Consider the following 19,635-nt stretch of genomic DNA (forward strand, 5'->3'; position numbering starts at 1 on the left):
TCTGATCTGGAGAGCCAGAATATCTGGCTGAGTTTCATTTCAATGGCAGTGTTGGCATTTACCAGGTTTTTCCAGTGGGACATTATAATTATTTAAATCCCGCAAACAGAGGATTGTGAATAAGCTTTTTTTGATTGTGAGATTCAAACTGAGTTGAAGTCGATATCTTTGGCCACTGAAGGCTAGTCAGGATGATGAGGCGGAGGCAGAGCCAGGAGAGTGGGCTGCCGGGAGCCTACCTGCGTACATTTTCCATTTCAGGCCCAAATGGGCTAGGTATGAATTCCTAATAGTCGGAGTACAGTAAACTGGAGGAGGGGGGTTACTCTATATAAATACAAGTTGTTGAAATTCCACCTAAGCATTTTGATGTATTAAGTTACCTTTTGCTGCTTCAACATAACTACTTAATAAATGTTAGACAGTACATTGATAATCCAGTGTGTCCATATCCAGTCAGTGGCAAGATTTGTTGGTCCTATTTCAAGTTTTTAAAAATATCCTGATATTATTAAATGTTGCACACTGAATACTCCTGATATTTAATTTTTTAAATGTTAGTTGTGTGATTAAGTTGGTTCTGTAGTGTAAGTGAAAAGCATGTAAAACTGAAAATGGACGGTCATTTCTTTAACTTTATACTGGTTAAGAGGGTTTAAAAGCACCACCTTCCCAGTCTTACTTTTTGTTCTGAATTTGGCCATTTTCCAATATAATCCAGCCTTTGTAGAATATTTTGTTAAAAACATAGGAATGAACCTGATGGAAAGCAGAGTGGACAGCAGGAAAATAAAAGGGAAAAAAAACAGGAGAGAGCAATTAATTTAAGATGATTTAAAAGATAAAAAGACAAAGTTAGCAGAAAGTGAAAAGTGAAAGAAACCTAAGTTGAATTAAAAAAAAACTTGCAGTGCCAATTGATATTTTTGATGTTGGCAATGCAAGTGTACACATTAATTATTCTAGTTGCAATGATTTATTAATCATTTAAATGGAACTACAGGAATCTACTGGCACATATAATAGAAAATATTAACTGTTTACTAAGTTGTTATAAAAGTGGTAAATTACAGAAGATTATGCTTACCAGTACACTTTCATCACATGAAATGTATTTTTTACTCAAACAAACAGCACAGAAACGGTGGAACATTCAGTTATAGCCACAAAATCTATTATTTTAGTCAAAAGAAACTATTTAATAGATATACGTACAAGCTCTGTCCATCATAATGCATTAGTTATTTATTATCTTAGAAAAGAACTTATTAACATGCTTCTAGATGCACAATTGGAATACTCTAACATCTTGACTCGACAAGGAATAGATTTTATTTGACTTTCAAATCTAACCAGTACATAACTAGTTTTTTTAAAAATTGTTCCACACAAATGTAGTTGAAACACAACCACCGCTAATCTAGCTCTCATATATGACTTGAAGTGGTTTTAGGTATAGTTACAGTTTTGGCTTAATGCATACTAAAATGTTTAATTATAAAATGGAACATAAAAATAATGGATTTTGCAGTTCTTTTGTTACTGACATTAGCTTAATACTGTGTAAAGGATTTATTGCAGCATTTTCCCCCAAAATAAACTGCTGTTGTAACCATACTATTATGTTTTAAAAATTCTATAAACCACTTGCATATTTTATGTTTTATAACTATATTTAATAAAGGAACAGAAGTGATACTTAAAAGTCAGCAACTGACGTGTTCTGTTTGAAATTTGGATTTCAACAGAACAAAGGAAAGGTTTACACTGTCTCTTGAAATCTCAGTTTAATTAATCAAATTATCAATCTGTCTATTAAACAGGCATTACCACTGTGTAATAGTTGTTTACAGTTAACTTTAAAGATAGCAACTAGACTAAGATTACTAGACTAAAATTAAACTATATAGTGATGAAAGAATGCTTAACATATAGTATTTACTATTTGCACATGAGCAACACTGCAAGTACCCATTTCAGGCTGGCATATAAAAAAGCAGATATGGTTAAACTAACTAAAATCATTTGACTTTGTAAGATTATTGAAATTACAAAATGAAGGCCATGATCTACTGTAATGTATCCAATATTACTGTATATGGAAAATGCCCCCATTAGAAGACAGAACACATGTGGAAATACGCTGCTTGGATTCCACAGCTTATCTTTATTGTGTTTCTGTACTCATGAGCAATAATAATTTCCTTAGGAGTTTTTTTGGTGCTTGTCATTGACTTGCTTTATTTATAATATGCACTGCACGTGTCCACCCAAAATGGAAAAACAATTGGGTAGAAAGGTTAATGAATTAATGATTACTAAAATGATGGAGTGGAGGGTTTCTCTCCAATTATAATTCAGAGAAAAAAACTTCAATTTTCTGCTAAATTGGCCACTTTTTTGTAGTCTATTAGAAATTGAGAAACCGTAATACAGGAACTAATTTGCTTAAGGTTTTCAGTTTTGGTACTTAACACGTGTACATCTGGCTGTTAGTAGACCCATATATGTACTGTACAGCAGTCTATTGATTTGTCACAGCTGCTAGGTTTTCTGTTGAATGGCTCTCTTGATAAATGTTAGACTGCAACTTTCTCATGTGTAAGAATTCAGTCGTTCTTTTGATCGAGACGCATGGATATCATGGAGTTCCTGCTCTTCTTTCGTTTTGAGATCCTGGTATATTTGCATTTTGCATGCGTCCTTCAAATATGCCCAGTTTGCAGACTGAATCATGAGGAAATGGATCTGGAAGAGAAGGGTGAGGAGGATGGCTAGTAAGCATGTCAAGTTGTACAGCATGCTGCTAGTCAGACTACTCCGGCTCTGTTAATTAAAATAAGATTATAATAAAAGGAAATATCACAGACTGCCATCCTGAGGCAGCAGTGAAATAACCCAGATGTCATTTGGAATCACAAAGACACAGCAAACAACACAATGGAAGCAAATCATGAAACACAGTCTACTATGTCAGTGATGCCAATGGAATAAATAGCATTTCCGTGTATTCCGCTTCCTGCAAAACCTAATTTGTAAACCGAGTCTTTAATTCAAATCATGTCTGTTTTAAGAATAGTTTTTCAATTTTATTGCAGTTTTTTTAATGTAACAGTATATATTTCTACACTTTAAGAAATCAGAATTCTGGTTACTTTAGATAAAAAAATATGGGTAAAAAGATCCTGAAGTCAAATTAAAATGTAAATTTATGCAGTTTAGACAGCGCTGCATTTGAAAATACAACTAGATAACAAAAAAGTGCTGTGAGAACCATGAATAGTACTTGAATCAAGTCAGTGACACTAACTGTTGCCCCAGTAGTTACATTGTAATGTTCCAAAAATAATTACCGCAATTCAGAAAGACTAGGTCATAAAGTCTAGGCCTGAGTCTTTAAGGTACCTTGAGGTAAAATGAACAAATTAAAATGCCAAAAAAGTAATTACTGCTGGACAGCTAGAAACTCACATTTTACCAGATTTTTAATTGCATTTCCCATAATTTCCTTTTTTAAAAGTTAATTTACTAAACGCACACAGAAAATGTAAATGTATTCTGATTGCTTCTCAAATGCTAACTGCAATGCATAAGTATTTCTGCTCTACTGAAGCAGTAACTCTCAACTTTCAAGGCTGAAGTTTGTATTAAAATTCCTTTTGAATACTGAACAACCTTTGCAGCTTTCAAAACTACCATTGTTTCAAAGTTTTGAAAAATAAGCACAATCAAAAACTCCTTTCTATATTCAATATATTCTCCAAACAAAATTATAAAAGATTTAACAAAATAAAAGGGGAAGAGGGAAGAAAAGGTCTGCACTCCTAACAGTGAATTCAATCTGCACTTGGGGAAAAAAACACATTGGTCCAGTCCATCCTTAATCAGGAAAAATCATTGTAAAATTGCAATCTTGTTTCCAGAATTCATTTTACAACAACAACAAAATTACATTTGTATAGCGCCTTTCACGTCGGGAGGACATCCCAAGGCGATGAAGGAAAGGCATCCCAAGGCGAAATTTTAGTAAAAGTACTACAGTTATCAGAGGGTTAAGTTAGTAATCAGCATTTGGAATAGACATTCAATTATGCTCCACTTTTCAAAGATACAAGATATTTGATACAGATCACATCCTGTACCATTTATGTTAGGAAGCAAGTGAATTAAAGAATTAAACTTATTGAGGAGGTGGGTGTTGATTTCTCAGGTGCTTTGTAAATGGTTAATTCCCTACTTTCCAGAATGCTTTGAATTTATGTCACTCAAAATAATTTGTATGTTTCATATATATATTTTTTCTAATAGATTGCTTGTTACAAGAGAGGAGGTATAGTTAGCAATGAATTCATTTGGTTCTGCAGTCCACCATTATGTTTTAGGCTTTGACTGCATTCATTTGAGCTATAGATACATCAGAGAACTGCATAAAGAGAAGATGATACCAGGATGAAATAGATTTAAAAAATCAGAGGAACACGGTAGGAGAAAGGCTGGGAGCAAGAGGAGAAATCAGCTGTTGCAAAAGAACAGTTGCAAGAACAATATTGCCCTTCGTGAGACCACAATTGAGCAGTGAAGATTAGATAGAAGACCATTTGAATAAGATCCTGTAGTGGCACGAGTCTTGTAAAGACACCAAAGATATATTTTCTAATGTTATAGCCAATACGTCACAAGATATTGTAAACTTAACAGCCAATTATATAATTAATGTTTCTGATGAATGAATCAGTGACAAAGAGTAATATTGTCACCTCAAAATGTAGCGTATTTTTGTGACTCATGGCTCATGAAGACATCTCATTGACACAATAATTTAGAATCCTAAACATAGCTATCTCTAACCTGACCAAAGCAAGGTAATGCAGGATACCTGACCCGTAAGCTTTTATCTGGTTAGTATATTGTACGTAACTAAGCAAAAGATTAGAGAACCAATTGATTATGTATGTATGAAGTCCACTTTGCCTCCTGCCACTGAGCAAGTGAACTAGGATCGGCAACTGCAGTGTTTTAATAAGGATACAGTTCACTATTCAAACTAAAGTGAGGCGACATTTCTCAGATTGGTAATAGCCTTGCTTTAATAATAACACAACCTTCTAGAAACCAGTTAAGATGAACCATCTTATTCCTGAAACACGATATTCTAGAAACAGGATTAGAAATTTCTCATCTTGTTAAATTTACTCAGCAGTGAAGAACACATTGAGTAGAGAATAATAGACACCACCAAAAAGTCAGTAAATTTACTAAAAGAAGATAATAGCCCTATATACAATATATATCTTACTCTATATTTTGACTTTTCAAACTAACTTGGACTGAGATTATTGTCCAGCATCGTAAAAGTCTGGTATTGAAAGGAGAAAGCCCTGAACAATCGTAAAGCTCAAAATGCTTGAGAATTTCCTGCGCATTAGATTTTCACTGGAAGCAATATTTTCATGAATAAAATTGTGAAATCCAAGCAGCTTTGATAGACCTAGCTGTATGGATTAAATAGATTCTCATTCAATGAGCCTATACTGAAACTCCATTCCAAAAATTAATTATCCTCAACGAGCTAGTTTTGTTGTGCCACTGTAAATGCACTATGTTGAAATATGGTGTAGAGTTAAAATGGGCATAAGCATTTCTGTGCTGCAGTTCATCTTTTGGTTCTGGTGAAACAGAATTGACAGGAGCAGTCAAGAGATCTATTGGTCTAACCCCCACCCCACTGAAAAAGATGGGAATATGCAGAGAACAAACCTAAATCATAAGAAAACTAATTCCTCAAAGCACAACTGCACTGAATAATGATGAGAATCACAAAAAGGCAGCATTTTTGTAAAGAGAGCATGTTTATTTTGAGTATATGAAGAAAAAAATGACTCAGAGTCAATAAATTGTCTATACATACAATTTCAAATACTGTATTAAGAAAATTAAATAATGCTGAAATGTGGGAACTTTTTAACAAAAGGCGACTAAAAAAAACAAGCAAAAAAGCATGCAGTCTTGAGGTTAACAAATATTATAATGGCACAATTGAAGATTTTTAAAAAAGGCAAAGGCAAGTATTACCCTTAATTAACACAATACAATTATTTAATCCTTTGCTGCCATCACAATGTAACTATGGGGCAAAATTGTCGTTAGTGTTAAATGCAGTCACTGGTTCCCTTTTTCATTAAATCTCAGTTTAAACTGATACCATTTCCTCAATTTCACAAGAGAAACTTCCTTTGTGAAAAAAGAACATCCCAAATCAATTTTAGAACCAAATCTATCTAGTTGTCATCATTTGTGTTGCAACAATCTAAAAACATTATATGCCATGCTTAAGATACAAAAGTTGACCATTTAAGGAGTCCGTTTCTCACAATCAAATCATTTTGCCAATTTATTTTTTGTTGTCAACATTACCTAAAAAAAGAAATATCATATACACATTTTGATTAAACTGTTCTTATACCAAGTTCAACCATTTTTAGATCTTATTATATGGTTTATCTTCTAGATCAATTGTTCATGTTTGCAGTTCTTTAAAAAAAAGGCATTTAAGCATCAATTTAGTCTTACTGCTCTATTTCCATAGCACAGAGACAAACATTTACAACTATATCCTTCAGAATGAGTTTATGATAATTTGTAATTACTACTTATACAAATCTAATTTATCTTACATGCAGTTACTGCTGTGATTCCTTAGAGGAACGCTGATGGTTACATTACTGATGCTCAGGAACTACTCAGTAATAGTATTTTTTTGATTATCAAAATTAAAACAAATGTTGTTAAGATACTATGACACAAATACTGTATAGATTTAAAAACTGAAAATGTAATGCTTAGTAAATTGAGTTGACAAGAATGAAAGTCGAAACAGTTTATTTAAATTATAGATTATAGTTTTATAGATTGTAAATTCATGACTCCCTGTGTACTATTTACAGATACAGTATTACTCCCCAATGTATCCTAAAACCTGATAAAACAAAGCGGTACTGAGCTGAATTTACCTACAATGCACAGATGCTTTTGAACACTAACTCTATCAACAAAAAATAGTCAACGAGCTACTTAGCACCAAGGCACAAATTGGGTACAATTAACCTTGGTTTGTAGCCCCCGCCAATAATAAAGTAAGCCTATGAGTAATAGCAAGGTTTGAAAGATTTACAAAAAAACTGAATGTTGGAAATATAAAGCGGAAAATGTTGAAAATCCAGAATAGACAAATGTTGATTAGTTTGCTGTGCATTTCCTGCAATTTCCGGTTTAAGGTTTGAACTAGGGTGACGGGAAATTTACTCAGGATCATTGTTAAACTTTAACTTCTTACTGTTTGAAACCAACAAATAGTTAAGAATTCAAAGTGCATTTGGACTAGTAATTGCCTTTCATTCGCTTGAGAGGAAAATAATTTTCAGTCAACCGCCTTTGCACTATGCTTACTGACATGAATACCAAATTAATTAAAATAAGCTACTTTAAGGAATGGTGGTATGTGATTTCAAGTAATCGGGGAATTAGTGTAGAGGAATTAATTTTACAAAACAGCATGTCCAGGAATTTGTTCTGTACGAATATTAACAGATATTTTAATTACAATTAATTAATTTAAAAAGTAAGTTAATTCCTGCGTACATTCAACATGACATTTCAGTGGCCAAGTAAACCAATTCCTACGAACCAAACAGTTCTCAGGATTGATGAAGGACCAGCAAAGTGTTTTGAGTGAGAATTGAGCACCTGGATTAACTGAAATGGATCTTGAGTTTATTTGGGAACATTTTTTTTATAATAAGCTTCTATTATAGTTAAGGGCGAGGAATCAACTTTCTGGACTTGATTTTCTTTACCTGTGATTCTCAAACCTGCTTTTGTTGCAATCGTACCTCTTATGAATACTGTACCAATTCTTTTAGGCAGATTGTTAGCTCAAAAGTTTTCAAACGCAATATGTGGTCTGTCTTTATTTAAAATAATAAAATAGTGACATCAATCACTAGGTTTTTTTTAAAAATCTGTTTTTTACCTTCAATGGGCACATTATTGAAACCAGCTATATAATTGACACACTGAATAGATCTTTCTTTGTCTATTGCTGAAAGATATGCAAGGTCTTTCAGCAAATAAATTCCTTAGTGTCTCTAAGTAGTTAGATTGATGATGTGCGATGACTGGGCATATGCAGCTGTGTTAGCACACATTGTCACTGTATATCACGTATACTAACATGACCATTCAGCCCTTTATCACAGATCGATAATGGCCCTCTAATTAGACGCATAAGGCATTTTGCATCCCAAGTATTCATGACCAAAGGTTTGTAAATAAACTTCCAGGGTAAAATAATTTAAAGGGCTCAATATCTTTCATCTCTGTGAAATAGAATTAATTGTATCACCTTTTAATCTGAGTTGCATTGGACTGCTATATAGTTCCTCATATTCCTGATTTTCATATAGATTTTATCCTTCTATTAATTTTTTAAGACTTTTTAAATCATCCAGGGAGCCTTATTGTTGGCCTTTTGGCTATGTGAGTGCCTAGGAGTTTATTAAACATCGGATTTTACATCTGGTGTTAGAATTAACAACAAGCTCTCTGTTGGACAGCTTTGGGCTGTGAATGACAAGAAAAGCTATTTAATTTGCTTCTCATGACTGAGCCACTGATTCTTGTGATTGAACATCTATTTGACTCCTTCACACAAAAAATAATAGCCAGATTGTGTACCTTAATGCTGGTCATGTTATTTCAAATTATATACTAAAATAGTACTGTTAAGTGTGTTGATACTACAATATATGATGCTTTCTTGTGCTATTTACAAGTTATTTGTTTCAAAATGTAGATTAATAAGTTGTGTTTTAGTCCATGGTGTCAGTGGTAGTTCAAGCTACTCAGTGCAGCTGGTAGAGCTCTGTATAATGCTTCTATAGCAACTCTAGAATTTTGTGCAGCAGTCTTCTCGACTCTTAAACTTCAAAACAGCATAGTTATATGTGGTAGCCATCATGTAGATGAGCTGGTAGAAGAAAACAGAATAAAGTGGTAAGAGACACTGTTGGCACTGACAGCCCAGGCATTCCCCTGCAAATCCACGGCACTGATCGCAACACTAATTTGATGGCAAAAAAAAAACTTCAATTCACATTGAAAATTTTGCCATTGAAACCATTTAATTACTAAGCCTGAAAATTAAAAAGAAAGGCTGTTGTACCCCAAACCTACTTTTCTTGGGAATCAGTAGCTGCAAATGTAATTCAAATGTGCTCCATGGACTCATTATTTTGCTAGTCCCAAGTCCCGCTGTTAAGTCTTAAAACATCTGCCCTCAAACAGGTCTCAAATAATCTTTTAATGCCTCGTGGTTACGACTCTGGCACCCTGGAATACTGACGGGTTGGACCTCAATCTCACACTGGCTTCTTCCAAAGTGAAAGCTTGGTGGGTTAGCCAGTTAGCCAGGCTGGCTGTGATGTGAGATAGAGGATGGCACAGAAGAGGATCTGGTGGGTCCCTTCCCACACCAGTGGAATGCACCAGCCAACCCCTTCTACTGAGTGGAATTGGCTTGCCTGAGCTAAGGATGATATAGATTAGCCTCACCATGGAAAGTTTAATAAAACTACCAAACAAAACTACTAAATTAGAGGGAAATATGTGAAACAGGTTTTTTGTTGTTTAGGTACCATCTGTAACAGTCATTATTTTCATAATGTTGCTCCTTTGTTACCTCCTCCTGCATAAAATTGATCCCATTTATTCAGATTTTAAAAAGGTTAAACATAACCTCTTCCTACTCTCTCCCTGAAAGTAGTATTTGGAGTCTTATAAGGAGTAGAGTTCTGACTGGCCCTTTTAAAAAATTATACTTTACTGAAAGCAGTGATTGAAAATGGCATCACTACAAAGAATGCTCTGTGCAGTGGTTCTTGAGATTGATGCCTCCAGGCTGCAGTGGCAAATTCTGGGTCGAAAAATAATATTCATAACAGGAAATTACAAATAACATCTCTTGCCAGTAACCATGTGTGCCCCATACTGACCTGTGGGAACTCCTCTCTGATCTAATCTCCTTCTGGGCACGTCAGATCACAGTTCTTGTGGGTCGGGGGTGATGGGCATCTAGTTGCTGGGGGTACGTCTAGCAATTTGCAACTTTTTATGTATATTGTGCTCCCCCCCCACACGGTCTAATTGGACTACACATCACTCACCAGTGCAATGACAGTAGCACCAGCTCCCGCACAAGCCACGATGAACAGATGATAGGACAAATCAAACTGAAAAAAGAGACAAAAATGAGTAAGATATTCCAAGCTACACGTTTTTTTTTAAAAAAGTAATCAATTTCCTTTTAGGAGAAATATTTCAAAGCTACTGGTATTTTCAATCTATTTTGAATGTGCATAGAATTCCTCAAATATAGCAACGCTTTCCAATGAAGTTACCTCTGGTGTCCCGCAGATACTAGCTAGGAACGAGCCACAGGCCTTTCCGGGTGAAGCATTCCAGGGTACAATACCTGGTGAGATAAAAACAAATCAGTCAAATCATTGAAAAAACAAGGTTAAAATCTGACGATGTTCACATAGTACAATGAATCTCCTCCCTGATGTTATCAATGTATGGTAAAATAAAAGATATTTGCAAAGCACATTTGATTGGTCTATGTTGTAACCCTAACCCTAATTATTTTTTTAAAAAAACATTGTTAAAATGACAAAAAGTAAGTTTGGTCTATAATAAGCAACAATACAATGCTTTGTTTGGGACGGACGCAGGAAATCAGAATCTGTGGCCAAAATGCAGGAAATAAAGACCACTAAAAATCGTGAGAGATATATGAAAAACACTCAAGTTGATTATGGTCTTAACACATCTTCTAAAATTTCTGCAGTATCAAAGTGAGTATTTAAAATTAAAAATGAATGGTTAAAAAAAACATTCAGAATTAAGAACACATAGAGACCAAACAGTTAACAAGAGGATCCAGAGACAAAGTGGGAAAAGGTTTTCAGTGAGAGTCAAAAGTTGTGTTTGGATAGAACCCAAGTCACATCTGTTATTGGAGGCCACCCCACTCGTATGAGATATCACCAGGGCCCAGGGTGACCCATGATATGCATTGCATAGCGGGACATTTTGTTAGCTCGTCGTAATATCTGGTGCCCGATACTTTGGTCTGTTGTCAGAACATTACCCTGAATGGGGCTCAATGGAGGCAATATATTTAGGACCACTTATCCCAAGAAAGGCATGAACAGAGGAGAAAGGCAGCAGACAAATTGCACTCTCTCACTGTTTCATACTCCAGCTTTTTTTTAAGATAATAATCCTTCCATTTGAAAAGGTTTATTAACCTCAAAATGTCTCTAGGCGTTTTACAGTTAACACAGTGAATGTGTATTTGTTGGCGAATGCGTCAGCCATTTTATGCACTATAAAGTCTCACAAACAAGCACATAAATGTCACTTCATTTGTAACGGTGTATTACACCTCGAACAATCGGTGAATAACCACACAGAATGAAGGTGGTGAATGTTAGATTGGAGAGCACTGTACCGTACTGCCGGATGTCCACACAGATCTGGTCAATGGGTGTCGTCAGGTTCACTGACTGGAAGTTGATCGTCTGACAGGCTGACCACATATTGTAGTACATAAAGACTGGCACAGCAGAGAAGCCGAATACTCCAAGCCAAGCCACTCCCAGCACGTAGGTCAGAAAGACAAACTGCAGAGGAATTGAAACAATGAATCCGAGGTCAGCGAGACATTAAACAAATCAATAACATAGTAGGTACACAAAATCGACACGAGCAGACCGTACTTAAATTAGATGTCTCTCCGAAATGGTAATGCGAAAGAGCTGTTTTATAAACAGATGTATTGTATAACGGCTGGCTATTAATTTATGCCACTTGGAACTATGACAGAATGAATTCTCACATTATTGAGCGTTCGTTCAATTAAGCGATAGGAAAAGTGCCTTAGGACATAATGGCCTCCTCCACCTCATGCAGAGAACCCTATGTATGTCACATCAACTCACAAGTCCATTCTTCAGATGAGCTGTGAGACCCAAGGCCAGTTCAGGTGGATGTTAAAAGATCACATGGCACTATTCAAAAAGAGAAAGGCATTTCTCCCGGTATTCTGGCTAACAATTTCCCAGATAAAAAATTGGTTATTCATTTCATAGCTATTTGTGGGATATTGCTGTGTGCAAATTGGCTATTGCGTTCACCTACAAATATACAATCCTACACTTAAATATCTCTGCGAAGCGCTTAGAGATGCTTGATGATAAGTTGCATCAAGTATTATATTATATAAAACATAATATTTTATTATTATAAGATCTTGTCTCTAATCCAAAAAAATCTCAGAGCAAAGTACTCATGAGTTGGTGTGATCTACACGGGGCTCCCTGCAAGAGACGAACCTTATACCTCATTGCATTGTAATTGTTAGAAGCGTATTATTTCAAGAGTAGTGATAATTAACTTTGTAGCACTGATCAGAAAATAGAAAACCTGCACTTTGACACTCGGTCTCTGTATAAGCAGCTCATTGTGTGGTCTAATGAACAGTAAGTAGCTAATGAACCTCCAGAAGTACATTAGCCAGAGGCACAATGCTCCTGTAACAATTAGAGTGACTTTCACAGTACTTACTTTAAGAATGAGCACTCAGTGAGCTAGGGTTCTATGTGTAAATGCTTGATGTGTGTGGGATCTGACCAGTGCTAGTTGAGGATCAGTGATATAGTTCTCCCATTAGGCACTCCATTAGAATCCAACATATGAGAGCCCTTGGCAGTATTCAAAATGGGTAAGTACAACCTGCCAATGAATGGGATGTCAGTTTATAAAAGATTTTTTTCCCCAGCTACTAACTGTTCAGAACACAAATACAAATTTGATCAGCATGAGCGGGCTTTGTGATTTAGGAAGACTGATTCAGCGCTGCCCCATTATGTCTTGCTTCATTGTAGTGTGCATTTGGTTGTATTTTAGTTAACTTTTGGTTGCAATGTGGACTCCATTCACTGCTATTTCTTTTCCACATTCTGTACTATCTTGCATTTTAAGGTGAAACAATCAAAATTACTCTTGCTATTCTTTCCCCTTGCCCTCTCATCCCAAACGTACTGTGTTGACCTGTTTTTTCTTTCTGTCTATTTAGTGAATTCATCCTCACTTTAGCCTGCCTCTGCAACCGTCTTAAATCCTATCAATCTGCCTGCTATCATCACTCCTCAGCCTAAGAAACCTACCCTTAATCCCTCTAACCTCACAAACTTCAGACCCATCTCAAACATGCCCTTCCTGGCCAAAGTGTTGGAACACATCGTGGCAAATCAACTTTGCTCACACCTCTTCTTCCTCTCCCTACTAGAACCCCTCCAGTCTGGTTTTCGCCCTGCCCACAGTACAAAGTCAGCGCTCATTAAAGTAACAAGTGTAATCCTCTTTCTCTGTGACCGGGGCTCCCTCTGCCCCCTCGTTATCCTGGACCTCTCCGCTGCTTTCAACACAGTCGATCAAGCCATCCTCCTCCACTGCCTCTTCCCCCTCATCCTTCTTAGTGGGGCCGCACTCTCATGGTACGAGTCCTATTTAACAAAACCACCAACAATACATCTCGGCAAATGTTTATTCCTCCGCTCCCGCCCTGTCACCTGTGGAGTACCCCAAGATTCCATCCTTGGCCGCTTTCTTTTTCTTATCTACATGCTCCCTCTCACCGATGTCATCCGCAGACATGGGGTCAACATCCTCCAGCGATACCTCAAAACTCTGGAACTCCCTCCTTCAATCCCTCCCTCCTCACCTTCAAATCCTGCCTAAAGACCTTCCTTTTTAATCATGCTTACGGTCACCTCCCCCCGCCCTCTCCCTCCAGCTCAGCGTCAGACTGTCAAGCACTCTGAGATGCTATTCCACATGGGGCACAATATAAATGAAAGTTGGTTGTTGTTTTTAACAACAACTCAGCAGGCACACTCCACTCAGCAGGCACCTGCCTGCTTCACATTCCCACCATTGGTGATTGGGCGTTCAGCCTATCTGCTCCCACTCTCTGGAACTCCATCCTGGAGTCCTTTTGCCTCGCTCCTTCCCTCACTTCCTTCAAGTTCTATCTCAGGACCTTCCCTTTGACCGTGCTTTCAGTCATCTTTCCCACACACCTCCCTTGGCCCCTATCCTTCCAGAATCCAACCCCCAGCTTGGGTGCAAACCCTCAAATCTCCCAACACCTTGGAACGTCCTCCTGACTTCAAAGACACTACATAAATGCAATTTGTTGTTCTTGAACGGCTATATCTAGAATTATAATACAATTATAAAAGTGCTTCATAATGACTAGCCAGTAAAGTAGAAATATCTGAATGATGTCGAATATTCCTGAGCCCTTAATTGTAATGAACACAGCTCTGTCTACAAAAACAGACAGCTCTGTCTGTCTGGTGGTCACAGAATTTCAGCAGTGGCTGTAAGACTGGTCCAAAGTAATTCAATGCAGCTTATCATTCATACCATTCCACTGATGCATCGCCCACAGGCAGTCGTTTTGAACTCGCCATGAATTTCCTTCACGGCGCTGGTGGTGTAAAACCCTTCTGCCAGGAGGATTATACCATACAGGAAGAAGAAAGAGGCAATTCCATAGATAACGTACTGCATCAGCTGGATTCTGTGGGGGAAAGAACAGGGACATTTACACAACATTGCATGGGTTTTTCACTCATCTGGGAAGGGGGATTTTTCGGGTTGTTAGTACATTTACTGAGCTTGCTGGGCCAGGGTGTTTAATTAAGGGCTATTTGCTCTATCTGCTGCACTGCAGAACAATGGAAACAATGTGACCATAATTCCCATATGATAGAGCTCCTGATTTTAATCATTCCACCAAGTCTAGTTAAAGGTCACAGTATGGGTTTAGCTGAAGAAGGCTTGTGACCCATTTGATCTCCCTCTTCCAAAATAGCAACTCTACCATCTTCCCAACATAGCATTCAAGCTGCTTCTTAAATAAGTCCAGTGCCCCGGCTTCAACCACCCTTCCAAGCTGCCAAGTGGAGACCAGGTATTTCCCCACAAATTGGGTGAGAGTTGTAAGGAGACGATGACCACACTAGCTCTAGCTCTATGAATGTTATGGATCTCGCAGTTTTAAGCAAACACTTTTACATTCTTTATGACATTCTCTCTCTGGACACCAGAGAGCACACAGAGAACGGGATCAAAGCATTGCCAACAGAACCAACAATGTATATCAAATACAAGTCTTATTTGTGCTTTTTATGACACAGCCAGAAGCCCCAAGAAGAGATGTCATGAAACGCATAAAGCAGGAAAGGACGAGTTAAGCATGCTACCGCTCCTCCAACTGTTTTTTTAAGTACCACTTCATGTGTCTGGCTACTTCCCTGCTAAATTACATGATTGATTCATGTGCTTACCTGCTGTAAACATATTCCACATCCTCGCAACTCTTTCCAGAATTAATTTTCCTATGCCTCCAGATTTGCAATGCACTTCTTTTTCTTTGATGATAAATCTCCATTCTCTCAGCATGGGGACTTTCTTGCTAAATCTATGTCCCTCGCTTCAACAAGGAGCATTGAATTTGAAAAAATCATCTCATGCTGCCTTACAAAATGATTATTGTGCAAAATCTCTCTGATCAATTCTCTGGTCAATGGAAGGGAATATGTTAATTCCTGTTTGCTTTTAAAAATTAATCGCATACATGAATAACTTCACAAAGTATAAAAGGTCGAGGACAACAGATTTAAAAATAGCTACATTTTGTGCATCATCTCTTGAATAGTCTTCAGTTGGCCTGCTACCCTGAAGATAAAATACTTAGTCACAAGCACTGTATGTTCCACAAGCAGCCCCGAGGAGAGGCAAATTCTTTGAAATTCTGCTCCTTGACGTCATTGCAAACACTAGCACTCATTTGGGAGAAGCTCATTATCTGGAATTGCCAACACCCTATGTTAGTAGTGAGATTGATCCCCAAAATGAGGAAAGTGGATTGCAAGTCTCTAACTATAATGGAGCTTTCATTCCAATTTCACTAGATTTAGCTAAAATTTTCAGGGACATTTTTAAAACACTGAACAGCGCTTTGGGATGTCCTCCCGATGTGAAAGGCAAATGTAACTTTTTATTTTTATCTGTCCAAACTGGATTTCCATCACTCTTTCCATCATTGAGCCATCAGTCTCCACGGACCCGCTTTCTGGAAATCTTCCCCCAAAATCTTGCTCTTGCATCTTGCTCTTATCTGCCAGTTTCCAAAACTCTTTAAAATGAATTGACTGTGCTTTTGGTCAATGTCCTTAAAGTTTTTACTCTCCCTGTTGTCTGTCACCTCTGCAAAGTACTTCAAGAAATCCATCGTTCATGAAGAGCACTATCTAAGTATAAGTTGGTAATTGTAATACAAGAGGAATCCACCTGATAGTCCATACATTTACCAATTGTAGCAGGCACCTGCTTTTTGTCTTCTAGTTACTGAATTTACCCAGATGAGTGGTACAAGATTCCAATTGGTTTTATGATGCAAACATCCCATTAGAGAATCACACTGTTTTGTTAAACTTAATGACCAGCAGAGAATCATGCACGCTAGCTCACCAAGTTTGGTAAACTTAAACTCCTCCAATCTTTAGCTGGGAGCCTTAGCTACACAGTTATCCGGCTGCCTGCTTCATCTCAGTAATTAAGACTGAGTGGATTTTTTTTGTGTGTCAAGGATTTATTTTTGGAACAAAATTGCAGGGTAGTGCAGCTTTAAAACATTAAACCACTTCCCAAAGCATTTCCTGGACTCCATTCAATTCTTGACTAGGTTTGAAACGTGGCAGTAAACCCACAGCACATATGTAAAGTACCAAACTAAAATCACGTGCAAGCACAGCAAGTGTGCAAGTGGTATGAAACTCTCAACTGATCGTACTGAAGTGAGGAACACTACCGTCTCAAGTGAAAAGCAGGTTCTAACCCGCACAGGGGTCTTATTCTGCCATGAAACAAAAACTTTTCCATGAAGAAGCTTTCTTGGTGACCCTGCAATTGTGTCACAACATTGGAGACTGCAGGCTCTTTCCTGTCACATGAGTGAGCGCCACATGGAAAAAGTCAGCAAAACCAATGGCAATGGAAGATAAGGATTGTGATAGTAAATTCCAATAGGAAAGATCGGCATTCGATTTGGAATTAAAAGAAATGTTTAAATAACGAATAAATTTAAAAACATGAATTTAATGTATCAACAGAAAGCAATGGCATATTGATTGTGCGAATTAGTCACAGTTCAGAAAGTCTTGTGATCCACCCCGCACCCCCACCAAACCCTCCCAATGTGGCATTTACAGCCTGATAATCTAGATCATTTAACTCTCCATGTAATACACAGCTCACAATTCTAATGCAGAGTTTTATCGGTTTAATTTCCTCTCCCCATCTTTATTTAACCCTTTTGTATTATTTTAAAGCTTTTAGGAGAAAATGACTGCCCTGGAAGTGCATATGGCCTGCCTATGTTGGCAAACTGTTTCTTCTAAGAGGATCCTTAGAGACAAGCATCTAAGCAAAGAATAAGAAAAGTACTTTCAAACGTAATCAGCCACAAGGGGCACTGGTTTAGGTTACTGAGAGAATGTTGGAGGTTAAGAGACTGGATACAAATAACACTACCATACCATGTGAAAAGCAGATTCAAACCCACACAGGAGTGTTAGATAGAAGGATGAGTTGGCCTCCAAAAGGTGGATAAAGGTTTGTTGGATAGTTGTGCTCTTATATTTGTTTTTTTATGTAAAAAGCCATGGAACTTGGAGTAATCATCAGAGTTCCTTCTTGACCAAACCCATGTCTGATGCAGTGTGACACAGAGTGTAACAGCAGTGCAGAGCATGTGGGAGAGATACAACATACTCACATGTCTGTCAGCAAGGCATGATCACCGAAATTTGTGGAGATGTATGTCTGCACAATCTTCTCCGTCCCTGTTAGAGCCACATGGCCACAGCCACAGAACAGTGCCACCCCAGAGAAGCACAGAATGGTGGCCACCAGCGAAGCATATGGAACACCTCCAAGGCACTTGATGCAGCATTCAAAGCAACCTAGGGCAAGAGAATGGGAAAATCTCTTAGACACAGATATTTCACTTAAAATTATTCCAGCATTTGCAACTACTTTTGATAGGGTACCAGTATTGAAACATACTGGTATGTTATCAACTAAGAGAACATTTACCACGTTTGAGCCAAGACTGTATGTCCTTAGACCATTATACTGTGGGACGTTGCCCCACATAATAATCATGTCCTTCACCAACACTGACCATCCATAAATGCACATTTTAGCAAGGGCCAGGGGATACAGAATAAAAGTTACCCTGGCTAACTTTTCCCAGATAATAATCCTAGCTCAAGGTTGTTTAAGCCAACCGTAGCAGCCCAAGTTATAAGAGAACTTCAGGATCTAACATAGTACCTCTGGTTTAGTTACACACTTTAGGCAGCCACCAGGGAACCAAAAATTACTTTTAAAAACAATTAAATATTAACTTGCCAATGTAACTAATGAAGGAACCTGGTTATAATGCCTTTCATTGTCGTCCTGCCTCCCTTATAGATGGGTAGGTAATAGACCCTGTCAATGTGACATTAAAGCATGAAAATCCCATTATTTTGAGAAAAGTGCCCGTGGGTTAGGTTGTACATCTGGCAAGAGCTTCTAGTTAACTTTCTGTGTAGTGATGCCCCCAGAAGCACTGGCGACAGCTGTTTATGGTGCTCATTTAGAATGCAGTTTGAAATTTTTTGGATCCCAACAACAGTGTTAGCAAGGTTTCTCTGAATTTGCACTGCTGTGTGCAAATTGGCTGCTGTGCTTGCCTACAAATACACAGTCACTATGTTTTACAGAAAAGTCTGTGAAGTGCTTTTGAAATGTTTTAACTAGGCACTATATCAAATGCAAGATTATTATAATAATCTATAGGTTGCATTCTCATAGCCTCAATAATAATAATCCCTACATTTGGTACTGAAGCTTTTACGTCAGAAGGGCTTCCCAAAGAACTTCACTGGATAGGGGATTCAACTGTGTTTTGCAGGCGATTACATTCATAGGCAAGAAACCAGAGAGCATTGAAGCAGTTTATGTTAGTTTTGTACAATTTGTCATTATGTAGTTAGAATCTTGTTTGGATATTCCTTGAATTCTACCTCTACAAATATGAGCCCTATGTATTAGACTTACTATAGTTTATATGTAGACTAGTTGGCAACTGATTTGGCACCATTCATGAAATGTAAGCTTGGTGGCACTGAATATAAAGAAAGCTGCTGCTGTCATTTAGTTTGGGAAAAACAGGAGCCAGGTGTTGAAATAGATTAATCAGACAAGTCCTCAGAAACAGTCGAGATTGTAAATACTGAAGCATCATTGTTCCTCAAAATAAGCTTGTGCCAGACTGGATGCAGAACAATGGGTCAGAATTGGACAGGAAAAATATCACATATGTTGTATAACAATAGCCATGTTGTCAAAGATTCTGGATTGTCACATGTCGAGGTTAACTGCCAGTGTACTGCT

General features: G+C 37.5%; 1 protein-coding gene across 4 annotated transcripts in view; it reads right to left on the reverse strand.

Moving 5' to 3' along the window:
* Nucleotides 1-1,618: 1,618 nt before the first annotated feature.
* The window catches only part of gpm6bb (glycoprotein M6Bb), an 86,594-nt gene continuing 68,577 nt past the window's right edge, over nucleotides 1,619-19,635 (reverse strand). For 3 of the 4 annotated variants that reach the window (XM_007891635.2, XM_007891633.2, XM_007891632.2), the window contains 6 exons: nucleotides 17,969-18,155; nucleotides 14,551-14,707; nucleotides 11,570-11,741; nucleotides 10,455-10,528; nucleotides 10,221-10,286; nucleotides 1,619-2,748 (listed from right to left, as the gene is read on the reverse strand). In XM_007891635.2, coding sequence (XP_007889826.1) covers nucleotides 2,596-2,748; nucleotides 10,221-10,286; nucleotides 10,455-10,528; nucleotides 11,570-11,741; nucleotides 14,551-14,707; nucleotides 17,969-18,155 — 809 coding nt within the window. In that variant the 3' untranslated portion in view covers nucleotides 1,619-2,595. Of the gene's footprint in view, nucleotides 2,749-5,830; nucleotides 9,026-10,220; nucleotides 10,287-10,454; nucleotides 10,529-11,569; nucleotides 11,742-14,550; nucleotides 14,708-17,968; nucleotides 18,156-19,635 lie in introns of those variants that run through there. The other variant, XM_007891631.2, reaches the window with a different exon arrangement.

This window comes from Callorhinchus milii, unplaced genomic scaffold, assembly GCF_018977255.1.
Source record: "Callorhinchus milii isolate IMCB2004 unplaced genomic scaffold, IMCB_Cmil_1.0 Scaffold4, whole genome shotgun sequence".
NCBI classification, from domain to species: Eukaryota; Metazoa; Chordata; class Chondrichthyes; order Chimaeriformes; family Callorhinchidae; genus Callorhinchus; species Callorhinchus milii.